The sequence below is a fragment of the Taudactylus pleione genome, unplaced genomic scaffold (genome assembly GCF_031769625.1).
Source record: "Taudactylus pleione unplaced genomic scaffold, aTauple2 ptg000377l, whole genome shotgun sequence".
Classification (NCBI taxonomy): Eukaryota; Metazoa; Chordata; class Amphibia; order Anura; family Myobatrachidae; genus Taudactylus; species Taudactylus pleione.
Window position 1 is genome coordinate 3,373,092 of NW_028284778.1, and position 12,660 is coordinate 3,385,751.

Here is a 12,660-nt window from a genome sequence, read left to right on the forward strand (position 1 = left end):
ACCACAGATGGGCTCCAATTAAGCTGTTAGGAACATCTCAAGGATGATCAGTGGAAACAGGATGCACCTGATTAAATTTGCAAAAATCTAAAAAAAAAACTTTTTACAGGTTGTCATTATGGGGTATTGTGTGTAGAATTTTGAGGACAAAAATGAATTTATTCCATTTTGGAATAAGGCTGTAACATAATAAAATGTGGAAAAAGTGAAGCGTTGTGAATACTTTCCGGATGCACTGTATACTGTACAAGAAAGCCACATCGGCCCTGCCGAAAAAAAAGGCCTCTGTTAAGTAATCTTGAAGACCTGACACTAACTCATCCATTTAAGGACATCACTTGAATTCCAATTCTTACTTGCTATTGGCTAAAAATGGCACATGACTAGATGGGGTTCTCCTCAAAACAACCTGCCATAGCTGCTTATGGTGATCATCCTTCGTTGACCACCATAAGTGTTGGGACCCATTGATTGGTGGAAGCCTCATTGTATCACTTTTGGATGGCTTTATTCATGATTTAGTCAAACATACCAAGGCTCCCCTAAAATACAAACTGCAGAAATAACGAGGAAGTCTCTTTTTGCCACACCCTGGGCGGCAGTGGTGATGTCTTACTAAAGCATCTGAAATGGGGCAATATTTGAGTCCACTAGGAGGGCCAAGGGTAGCGGCAAAACTGTTTTACCAGTGGCTGGTTTACTTGTCTTATGAACCTTCTGATGTTTCCGCAGGTTACCTTTGCCATGAAAGCTTCTGCCGCACTCCAGGCAAACGAAGGGCTTCTCTCCTGTGTGAATTCGCTGATGTATAACAAGGGTGCTTTTCCTGGTGAAACACTTCCCACACGTGAGGCATGAATACGGCTTCTCTCCCGTGTGGCCTCGGATGTGATTTGAAAGATTTGACTTATTGGAAAAGTATTTGCCACATTCTGAGCATCTCAATTTCTCTCTCCTATGAATTGTCTGATGATAAATGAGATCTGACTTACATGTAAAACATTCTGAGCACTCAGAGCACGTAAAAGACATATATTGGTATGTGATATCTCTACATGACATGGGTTCCGCCTTAATTCGAGTAGATGTATACTGCATATGATCTGTGGGTATATACTTGTCAGTGTGTGTGAGGTCTCCTCCATCACATGAGACTGATTCCTCCTTAATATGAGTAGATGTATACGGTGTATGATATGTGGGTATATAAATGTCAGTGTCTGTCGGGGTACCTCCATCACATGAGACTGACTCCACCTTAATATGAGATGTATATTGTGTATGATATGTGGGTGTATACATGTCAGTGTGTGTGAGGTCTCCACCGTCACATGAGACTGACTCCACCTTAGTATGGGTAGATGTATATGGTGTATGTTCTGTGGGTGTATACATGTCAGTGTGTGTGAGGGTTCCTCCATCACATGAGACTGATTCCACCTTAATATGAGTAGAGGTATACTGTGTATGATATGTGGGTGTATACATGTCAGTGTCTGTGATGTCTCCTTCATCACAAGAGACTGATTCCTCCTTAATATGAGTAGATGTATACTGTGTATGATCTGTGGGTGTATACATGTCAGTGAGGGTTCCTCCATCACATGAGACTGATTCCTCCTTAATATGAGTAGATGTATACTGTGTATGATCTGTGGGTGTGTAAATGTCAGTGTCTATGAGGTCTCCTCCATCACATGAGACTGATTCCTCCTTAATATGAGTAGATGAATACTGTGTATGATCTGTGAATGTACAACTATCAGTATCTATGATATTTTCCTCACATGAGACTGGTTCCACTTTAATACAGGATATATAGTTCATTTGATCTGTGAGCTTTGTTTCTTCATAGCAGTCCAAATTCTTGGTTATATTTGACACCGATTTCTTCAACTTTTTTCTTTTGTTGATAATTTGAAAACATTTTGATTGTTGATAATCTCTATTAACACCGGTATTCCTGTTTGCACAATTTGTACAAGAGGTGCAGTTGTGGGATTTATTTTGATTCTGAGAATAACCTGTAGGAAAAATTTTTTAATTCTGTAAGACTTTGTGTTACAATGTCACTTCAGACATATTAAAAATACATTTGAAAGCATCTTATCTGATTTAAAATACATCTTTACTGGGGAAAGTTCTGTCTGTTGCTGTTGGAACATTGGGCCTGATTGAGAGCCGGACGCTATTTGCGGACGGTCGTTCAGGAAAAGGGGGTGGCTATTCAAATGAACCGTTCGCTCTTTGCGGTCTGTTGACGCCTCCATGTCTGAACGAGCGAACAAAACTTGCGGTCGTTTTTTAGATAACTACGCCCCTTGGCCGCTCGCATCCTACGTCATGTCCGCTATTTATTAGATTAATCGAGTACATCGACCAGCGTATGAACTGCTCGCTATTCTTGTGGTTGGTTTTTCCTACCACAATCTTGCGAGCAGTTCTGACTATAAAATAACCCAGTAACGTGGTCAATGACGCTGCTGTATTAATTATGCACACCCATAAAACGCCCGTTTTGACCTTTAAGCACGCCTGCGTTCGGGTCTCCACTCCCCGTTTTCAAGCACCTTCCCCTGTTACCACCCACATACGCCTCCTCCTGTCACTCAAAATAGCAGGCATTCGCTATTTAGCGAACAAACGATTTTCGGCCGCACTGACTGGTTCGCGCATACGTATTAAAATCCGTAAGCATGCACAGTTGGGTAAACATCGCTCGGAACGAACGAGCGGCCGCTTAGGAGCGGCTCTGAATCAGGCCCATTGTCCGGAACACAATTTTAAATATCTTTTACATTGCAGTCATTTAAATTTTGCAGACAATGAGATCTAGCCAAGTTTGATTGTCATCTTCTTCCCATAAATTATGCAAATATTTTTGTATGCTACAATCTTAGTGGCTATTGCTACTCCTGTTGACACTGGCAACTGTTTACTCTTACCATGATGTCAAGTAAAATTTCAATGATTTAATTATTACTTTCTGCCTAATTTATACCGCAATTGTATAATACACTGGTATTTACATTTTATATTAAGCAAATGTTTTTAGTAACACACTGGTCAAACATGCAGTGATGACATATGCTATATAAACAAACAATTAAACATCACCTTACCCGCTGTTTTGAGGGTCTCGTGATTATCGATCATCACGTCCTTATACAGATCCCTGTGTCCTTCTATATACTCCCACTCCTCCATGGAGAAATAGACAGTGACATCCTCACACCTTATAGGAACCTGACACACACAATGATACAGTCATCACCCAGACACATCCCCTGATGTTGCTGTATAATATCCCATTCCCAGCAGTCATCACCCAGACACATCCCCTGGTGTTACTGTATAATGTCCCATTCCCAGCAGTCACCTGTCCAGTCATCACCCAGACACATCCCCTGGTGTTACTGTATAATGTACCATTCCCAGCAGTCACCTCTCCAGTCATCACCCAGACACAGCCACTGGTGTTACTGTATAATGCCCCATTCCCAGCAGTCACTTCTCCAGTCATCACCCAGTCACATCTCCTGGTGTTACTGTATAATGCCCCATTCCCAGCAGTCACCTCTCCAGTCATCACCCAGACACATCCCCTGGTGTTACTGTATAATGTCCCATTCCCAGCAGTCACCTCTCCAGTCATCGTCCAGACACATCCCCTGGTGTTACTGTATAATGTCCCATTCCCAGCAGTCACCTCTCCAGTCATCGCCCAGACACATCCCCTGGTGTTACTGTATAATGTCCCATTCCCAGCAGTCACCTCTCCAGTCATCGCCCAGACACATCCCCTGGTGTTACTGTATAATGTCCCATTCCCAGCAGTCACCTCTCCAGTCATCGCCCAGACACATCCCCTGGTGTTACTGTATAATGCCCCATTCCCAGCAGTCACCTCTCCAGTCATCGCCCAGACACATCCCCTGGTGTTACTGTATAATGCCCCATTCCCAGCAGTCACCTCTCCAGTCATCGCCCAGACACATCCCCTGGTGTTACTGTATAATGCCCCATTCCCAGCAGTCACCTCTCCAGTCATCGCCCAGACACAGCCCCTGGTGTTACTGTATAATGTCCCATTCCCAGCAGTCACCTCTCCAGTCATCGCCCAGACACACCCCCTGGAGTTACTGTATAGTCCCATTCCCAGCAGTCACCTCTCCAGTCATCGCCCAGACACAGCCCCTGGTGTTACTGTATAATGTCCCATTCCCAGCAGTCACCTCTCCAGTCATCGCCCAGACACATCCCCTGGTGTTACTGTATAATGCCCCATTCCCAGCAGTCACCTCTCCAGTCATCGCCCAGACACATCCCCTGGTGTTACTGTATAATGTCCCATTCCCAGCAGTCACCTCTCCAGTCATCGCCCAGACACATCCCCTGGTGTTACTGTATAATGTCCCATTCCCAGCAGTCACCTCTCCAGTCATCGCCCAGACACATCCCCTGGTGTTACTGTATAATGCCCCATTCCCAGCAGTCACCTCTCCAGTCATCGCCCAGACACATCCCCTGGTGTTACTGTATAATGCCCCATTCCCAGCAGTCACCTCTCCAGTCATCGCCCAGACACACCCCCTGGTGTTACTGTATAATGTCCCATTCCCAGCAGTCACCTCTCCAGTCATCGCCCAGACACAGCCCCTGGTGTTACTGTATAATGTCCCATTCCCAGCAGTCACCTCTCCAGTCATCATCCAGACACATCCCCTGGTGTTACTGTATAATGCCCCATTCCCAGCAGTCACCTCTCCAGTCATCGCCCAGACACATCCCCTGGTGTTACTGTATAATGCCCCATTCCCAGCAGTCACCTCTCCAGTCATCGCCCAGACACATCCCCTGGTGTTACTGTATAATGCCCCATTCCCAGCAGTCACCTCTCCAGTCATCGCCCAGACACAGACCCTGGTGTTACTGTATAATGTCCCATTCCCAGCAGTCACCTCTCCAGTCATCGCCCAGACACAGACCCTGGTGTTACTGTATAATGTCCCATTCCCAGCAGTCACCTCTCCAGTCATCGCCCAGACACATCCCCTGGTGTTACTGTATAATGCCCCATTCCCAGCAGTCACCTCTCCAGTCATCGCCCAGACACCGCCCCTGGTGTTACTGTATAATGTCCCATTCCCAGCAGTCACCTCTCCAGTCATCGCCCAAACACACCCCCTGGAGTTACTGTATAATGTCCTATTCCCAGCAGTCACCTCTCCAGTCATCACCCAGACACATCCCCTGGTGTTACTGTATAATGTCCCATTCCCAGCAGTCACCTCTCCAGTCATCACCCAGACACATCCCCTGGTGTTACTGTATAGTCCCATTCCCAGCAGTCACCTCTCCAGTCATCACCCAGACACATCCCCTGGTGTTACTGTATAGTCCCATTCCCAGCAGTCACCTCTCCAGTCATCACCCAGACACAGCCCCTGGTGTTACTGTATAATGTCCCATTCCCAGCAGTCACCTCTCCAGTCATCACCCAGACACAGCCCCTGGTGTTACTGTATAATGTCCCATTCCCAGCAGTCACCTCTCCAGTCATCATCCAGACACATCCCCTGGTGTTACTGTATAGTCCCATTCCCAGCAGTCACCTCTCCAGTCATCACCCAGACACATCCCCTGGTGTTACTGTATAATGTCCCATTCCCAGCAGTCACCTCTCCAGTCATCACCCAGACACATCTCCTGGTGTTACTGTATAATGCCCCATTCCCAGCAGTCACCTCTCCAGTCAGCAGCTGAATGATCTTGTTGGTGAGTTCTAGGATCTTCTGCTCATCATCTCTCTCATGTATCAGTGAGTGAGGTGGAGGCACCGTGATGGGGCACTGGGTCTTGCTCAGTCCTCCTGGCACACGGGGACAACTGCTTGGTGCAACATTGTCACCAGACTTCTTTACAACTATGTAATCCTTCATATTGAGAGAAAATAACAAATATTACTGTGTAGAGTGACAGACCTCTGCACAAACAAGTCTCTTCCTAGAGAAGTACATTCACTCATTGGATTCTTCACTAATGTGCAAAACATTATATTATTCCCTCACAGGATCCAGTTCAACTCCTCAACCTCACCTACAAAGCTCTTAAACTCTCCTCTGCCTACTACATCAATTGGTGACCACCGCTTCTCCTCCCCATGATTACCACGTTTTACTTCCACCACCAGGATTTCTCCTGCGCTGCCCCCAAACCTATGGAATGCTCTCTTTCTTTCTATCAGACTCTCCCCCCAATGTCCACTGCTTCGAGCGATCCCTCAAAAGTCACTTATTCACCCTAGCCTACCGGACCTCTGCCTGATCTATTCTTCCCAACTCCATCCCAAACCCCTTGTATCTCCCCAATATGTCCACCAATCCTACCCCTTAACATAAGAAAAGGGTCCACTGTCCTCTCATTTCAACCCCCCTTAGGTCCACTATCTCAGTGAATTGCTACACCCAATAATTATGCCTTTGTTTGAAATTCTGTATACATGTTAGTCTGTTACTGTGCTTACCCTGTTTTATATCTATGCCCTGTCTGGCATTGAGGAAATTTGTGGAGTCTAATAAATGCAATAATAATAATATTATTCCTGATATTTTTTATATACCAGAACAGCTTGTACGTCAAAGATCTAATGGTGTCTAAAGATCTCGGTTGTGGCAAGAGCAGGGTGCCAGGCTATTTGAAGATAAAATTATTTTTACCATGCCCTCTAAAGGAGACAATATCACCTTGGAACATTGGGCTGCCCAGGCCAAATGCACCACAGAGACTGCTAGCCCCAATTGATGTCAGTACTCTTGCTGGATGTTATCTGCTATCAGTTGGCACAGTAAGTGCCAGTCAGCTGGAAGCAGGAGGTGTCTTTAATTATTAATGGCTTAAATACCCCAGTAATCATGATTGTGTGGACATGGGCCAGTGCAGGAGGTAATGTTAGATCATGGGAACCAGAAGGCTGATAAAACAGGGTCATTGCCCTTCTAGAGGGCCTTTCCAACTTGAGACAGTCATGACTTGGGGTTACAGCTCTTGTTGGATTGGTTGTGAATCATCGTCTCTAGCCTTTATCACTATGCCAAAATCAGGAAGACATTGGGTTTGTTCCCTAACTTGCAGGTAGAAGAGTTAATTGCATGGCTCAACATCTGGATGCTGGCTCTCTAGGAGATCAATGACTAAAGGCTCCTTTATGATAGGGTTGGTTAGTAGGCCCCACGTACTTGTTTCTTTAAAAGATGTAACTCAGAGTGTGTATTTGTACAATAAATCCTTTTTGTGCTTTTTACCAACTATTTGCCTAAGTGATTTCTTACCCACTAGGGGTACTGCATGTGCCAGGCGTATACTAGCTGATTGCAAGCCAACCATATGGTACGGGAAAAGAGCTAACAATGCAGGAGTAACCTCTCATCTGTCTGTACACTCCCAGACTCCCTCACCTTCCTAGTTAGGTCCCTGTGTTAATAATAGGGATATGAGGGATGTCACTGTGACACTCCCAGACTCCCTCACCTCCCCAGTCAGGTCCCTGTGTTAATAATAGAGATATGAAGGATGTCACTGTGACACTCCCAGACTCCCCCACCTCCCCAGTCAGGTCCCTGTGTTAGTAATAGAGAGAAGAGTGATGTCACTGTCACACTCCCAGACTCCCTCACCTCCCCAGTCAGGTCCCTGTGTTAGTAATAGAGATAATAGTGATGTCACTGTGACACTCCCAGACTCCCTCACCTCCCCAGTCAGGTCCCTGTGTTAGTAATAGAGATAATAGTGATGTCACTGTGACACTCCCAGACTCTCTCACCTCCCCAGTCAGGTCCCTGTGTTAGTAATAGAGATAATAGTGATGTCACTGTGACACTCCCAGACTCCCTCACCTCCCCAGTCAGGTCCCTGTGTTAGTAATAGAGATAATAGTGATGTCACTGTGACACTCCCAGACTCCCTCACCTCCCCAGTCAGGTCCCTGTGTTAGTAATAGAGATAATAGTGATGTCACTGTGACACTCCCAGACTCCCTCACCTCCCCAGTCAGGTCCCTGTGTTAGTAATAGAGATAATAGTGATGTCACTGTGACACTCCCAGACTCCCTCACCTCCCCAGTCAGGTCCCTGTGTTAGTAATAGAGATAATAGTGATGTCACTGTGACACTCCCAGACTCCCTCACCTCCCCAGTCAGGTCCCTGTGTTAGTAATAGAGATAATAGTGATGTCACTGTGACACTCCCAGATTCCCTCACCTCCCCAGTCAGGTCCCTGTGTTAGTAATAGAGATAAGAGTGATGTCACGGTGACACTCCCAGAATCCCTCACCTCCCCAGTCAGGTCCCTGTGTTAGTAATAGAGATAATAGTGATGTCACTGTGACACTCCCAGACTCCCTCACCTCCCCAGTCAGGTCCCTGTGTTAGTAATAGAGATAAGAGTGATGTCACGGTGACACTCCCAGACTCCCTCACCTCCCCAGTCAGGTCCCTGTGTTAGTAATAGAGATAAGAGTGATGTCACGGTGACACTCCCAGATTCCCTCACCTCCCCAGTCAGGTCCCTGAGTTAGTAATAGAGATAAGAGTGATGTCACGGTGACACTCCCAGAATCCCTCACCTCCCCAGTCAGGTCCCTGTGTTAGTAATAGAGATAATAGTGATGTCACTGTGACACTCCCAGACTCCCTCACCTCCCCAGTCAGGTCCCTGTGTTAGTAATAGAGATAATAGTGATGTCACTGTGACACTCCCAGATTCCCTCACCTCCCCAGTCAGGTCCCTGTGTTAGTAATAGAGATAAGAGTGATGTCACGGTGACACTCCCAGAATCTCTCACCTCCCCAGTCAGGTCCCTGTGTTAGTAATAGAGATAAGAGTGATGTCACTGACACTCCCAGACACCCTCACCTCCCCAGTCAGGTCCCTGTGTTAGTAATAGAGATAATAGTGATGCCACTGTGACACTCCCAGACTCCCTCACCTCCCCAGTCAGGTCCCTGTGTTAGTAATAGAGATAAGAGTGATGTCACTGTGACACTCCCAGACTCCCTCACCTCCCCAGTCAGGTCCCTGTGTTAGTAATAGAGATAAGAGTGATGTCACGGTGACACTCCCAGACTCCCTCACCTCCCCAGTCAGGTCCCTGTGTTAGTAATAGAGATAATAGTGATGTCACTGTGACACTCCCAGACTCCCTCACCTCCCCAGTCAGGTCCCTGTGTTAGTAATAGAGATAAGAGTGATGTCACGGTGACACTCCCAGACTCCCTCACCTCCCCAGTCAGGTCCCTGTATTAGTAATAGGGATAAGAGTGATGTCACTGTGACACTCCCAGACTCCCTCACCTCCCCAGTCAGGTCCCTGTGTTAATAATAGAGATAAGAGTGATGTCACGGTGACACTCCCAGGCTCCCTCACCTCCCCAGTCAGAAGGTTGATGATTTCTAGGGTGAGATTTAATATTATTTGAGTAATCTCGTCCTCTTCATTGACAGTTCTGGACTCTTCTTTGCAGGCATATTTTGCTTCAGGTGAACTCATTTGGGAATATTCAGTGGGTAGCCTCTTCATATATTCCTTGGCCTAGAAGTAAAATAGTAAAGGGATTTATGAACCATTTAAAAAAAAAAAAATCAACATCATGTATTGACGCTTTATCAGTTATAAGGGGCCTATCCATTAGCAGATAAATTGAACGATAGAACGATATATCATTCAATTTATCTGCTATGGATAGGCCCTGAACGATGACAGATGCGCACTCCCGCGGCCGATAAATTGAATCTTTCATCTCTCCAACATGTTGGTCAGTTATCGCATATCGCTGCCAGATATTAGAAATAGTTTATATGCGGTAAGCGATGAACGACGAAAGATATTAGCAGCAGCTACAGATCGCTGCAGAGAAAAAAATCCACTCCCTGAATGATGTCATGCGATATCGTTCATATTTTGCCAAAATCTGTCATGTACATGACAGATATCCCTTGAAAATTCCGTTGGCTGTGCTGAAAGATATCTTTTGTCTTTCATCGCTCAGAAAAACATCTGCTAATGGATAGGCCCCTTTATGCTTCCAGGTAATCTGTGATATAATGCAGACTAGCTGTTTGTGTGGATTGTCCCGAGGGGTAATTTACTAGTGAAGCTTTGAACATGCTCTGCAACTTGCAGCAATAGAGTGCTTGGGAGAATGATAGTCGATAACTGAAAAGTTTTTGTAACCTTTCTGTATTTCAAAATAAAAAAAAGACTTCTCTTACCAAGAGATTCAACACAGTTCAAACAGGTAAGCTACACAGTTACCAGTTATAATGCACATAGCACACTAGAATACACATTGAAATATATAGGCAGCGGGTGGACGCAAAAGAGGACACCACAAGACGGAGGACGTTCGGTAAGTAACAGGAGGGTAGCTCTGGGCTGGCATATAGCCCTGGGCTGGGAAATTCCCCTAAGTGAGGTCCTGGACTGGCATATACCCCCAAGTGGGGGTCTCTAGGCTGACATCTAAGCAGATAGGGGTGGCTCTGGTTGGGTATATAAATAGATGAGAGAGGTATTAGGCAGGCAGATAAATATTTACTGTAAGTAGGGTTTCTGGACTGGCAAATATTTTTCTTAGCATAAGATATATTCAGCAAAGAACCCTTACCTAATTGCTGGGAGGCTAACTGTGAGAAAAAAAAACAAATTGCAGACTAACGTTTAAAGTTATTTTCTTAATATGGCGCTCAAAGAATACAAGTTTGGACGCCTTTGGTGTAGATTAAAGAGGATGTAATCAGCAGTTGTAATCCCGGCTCTAGAATCCCGAACGGTAAGTATTACGGTTAGGGAGACTGTTATTTTTAGGGTTGGGATTACAGTTAGGCTGCACAAGTGGGGGTGGGAGGTGGGGGGCTTAGGGTTAGGCCGCGGGAAAGGTGGGTTAGGGGTAGGTTAGAGATAGGCTACTTACCTTCAGGCGTCGGGATTATGTCTGTCGGGATCTCTAACCCAACCCGATTAAAGGCCAAATAATAAAAAAATTGATGTGATCAAAAAAGTGTAACAGTATTTATTAACGAATTCCTTTCCAAGGTGTATTATCTTGACTCAATTATAAGAACAGAGCATTTCGAGGTTATTTACATACGTAGGCAGAATCAGTGACCTATAAACTACAAGAGCAGAATGATGAAGAAGAGTTAAATGTGTACAATCCTATCAACATAGTAAAGCGTAGCTGTTCCAGGGGCACACACGATTTAAAGACCATTTGTTTTGGGGATCCGCCTCTGTCATTTCTGTAACTGACTGTATTAAAGTGAATAAAGAAAAAGATTGTGCTGCTTTTTAAAGCATATTGTGGTTGTCGCCATTTTAAAGGTGGAATATCCATAATGGTGCAGCTTTATGGAACCGGTGAATCCGGTGTATTACTCACAAAGCGCCTTAATAATTTTACTGATTCTTAGATTTACAACTACAGAAAACTGCTTTAACTGTAAAAAACAAACAAAAAGCATTGCAATGATTTACTAAATTAAGGACATGTTTTTGAAGAACCACCGCATTATCGGATACCAGCCACGCCAAACCACAAGCTCCGTTTTAACTGTACTGCTACTTACCTGTTTGCTCATGAGGGTCCTTCTCTTCTTACTGCACTGTTTCATGACGCACGGCGCTACCCATCCCTCCTTTGCGAAAACTGTCGGAACAGCGTCTTTCTTTAGTATCTTCTTCTCTCCACAGAACGCGTAGCAGTTTTTGGAGAAATGTTCGGAACAAACTCGATACGAGTCATGTTTCTTGCCCTGGTGTATTTTCTCAGCCATATCGTCAAGGTTCTCGCACACGTGTCCGCTTTGCTTGATGGACCTCAGCCACGTTTTGATTCGGTCCACCGTGGTTGGGAACCCATGCAGCATGACGTTGGCGATATTGTTTTTCATGCCGGCATAATTACGGCAATAGTCAACAATGCATTTTGGCATTGTCGTTGTCATCTGATTCTGGAAGACAAAACTCAGGGATAAATTTTACAGAGTGAGAGACCCTGGTGCACCACAAGTCATGTCCACTGTTTAAGACGACTTTTAGACTCAAAAGTAGTAAATTAGTTTGGAGACAGATGTAAATTTGATATCTTGTTCAGCCAAAGCAACTCTTTTTTAGATTCTCCTGTACACATTACATCATTCTCCTGTCTGCGCTCCTGAGGATATTGTGCCCTTTTTATCATACTTAGGAAGACCAACGTTACATGGCAGTTGAGCACTATGGACCTCATTCAGAGTCGATCGCTTGCTGCAAGCGATCGCTCTGAGGGCCTGATTCAGAGCCGGACGCTCTGACCAGAGCGCTCGCTCTGAATCAGGGCCCTCCTCCATTAAAATGGAGCGTCCTCCTGGACGCTCGTATAGCTGTGGGTCTCCACCCACAGCATATACAAGCGTTCAAAAAGATGGTCGCGATGGTCTTGACCATCGCGACCATCGGACTTGCGACGGAGACCCTGCGGTAGGGTCTCCCTGCCACAAGTCTTGGAGTGATTTTGGCTCTATCAGAGCCAAAATCACTCCCACTGACATCACTAGTGATGTCAGTGGGGCCGGCTTCAGACGGTAGGCGTTCCCATGGGAACGCCTCCGTCTGGCAGGC

At 45.6% G+C, this 12,660-nt stretch overlaps 1 protein-coding gene across 2 annotated transcripts in view; it reads right to left on the reverse strand.

The window, feature by feature from the left end:
- Window positions 1-499: 499 nt before the first annotated feature.
- LOC148508034 (uncharacterized) overlaps window positions 500-12,660 on the reverse strand; it is a 72,709-nt gene continuing 60,548 nt past the window's right edge. For both annotated transcript variants that reach the window (XM_088445203.1, XM_088445201.1), the window contains exons 2-6: window positions 11,628-12,011; window positions 9,427-9,591; window positions 5,748-5,936; window positions 3,123-3,246; window positions 500-2,024 (exon numbers count right to left, since the gene is read on the reverse strand). In XM_088445203.1, the coding sequence (XP_088301329.1) occupies window positions 616-2,024; window positions 3,123-3,246; window positions 5,748-5,936; window positions 9,427-9,591; window positions 11,628-12,005 (2,265 nt within the window). In that variant the 5' untranslated portion in view covers window positions 12,006-12,011 and the 3' untranslated portion in view covers window positions 500-615. The remainder of the gene's footprint in view (window positions 2,025-3,122; window positions 3,247-5,747; window positions 5,937-9,426; window positions 9,592-11,627; window positions 12,012-12,660) is intronic.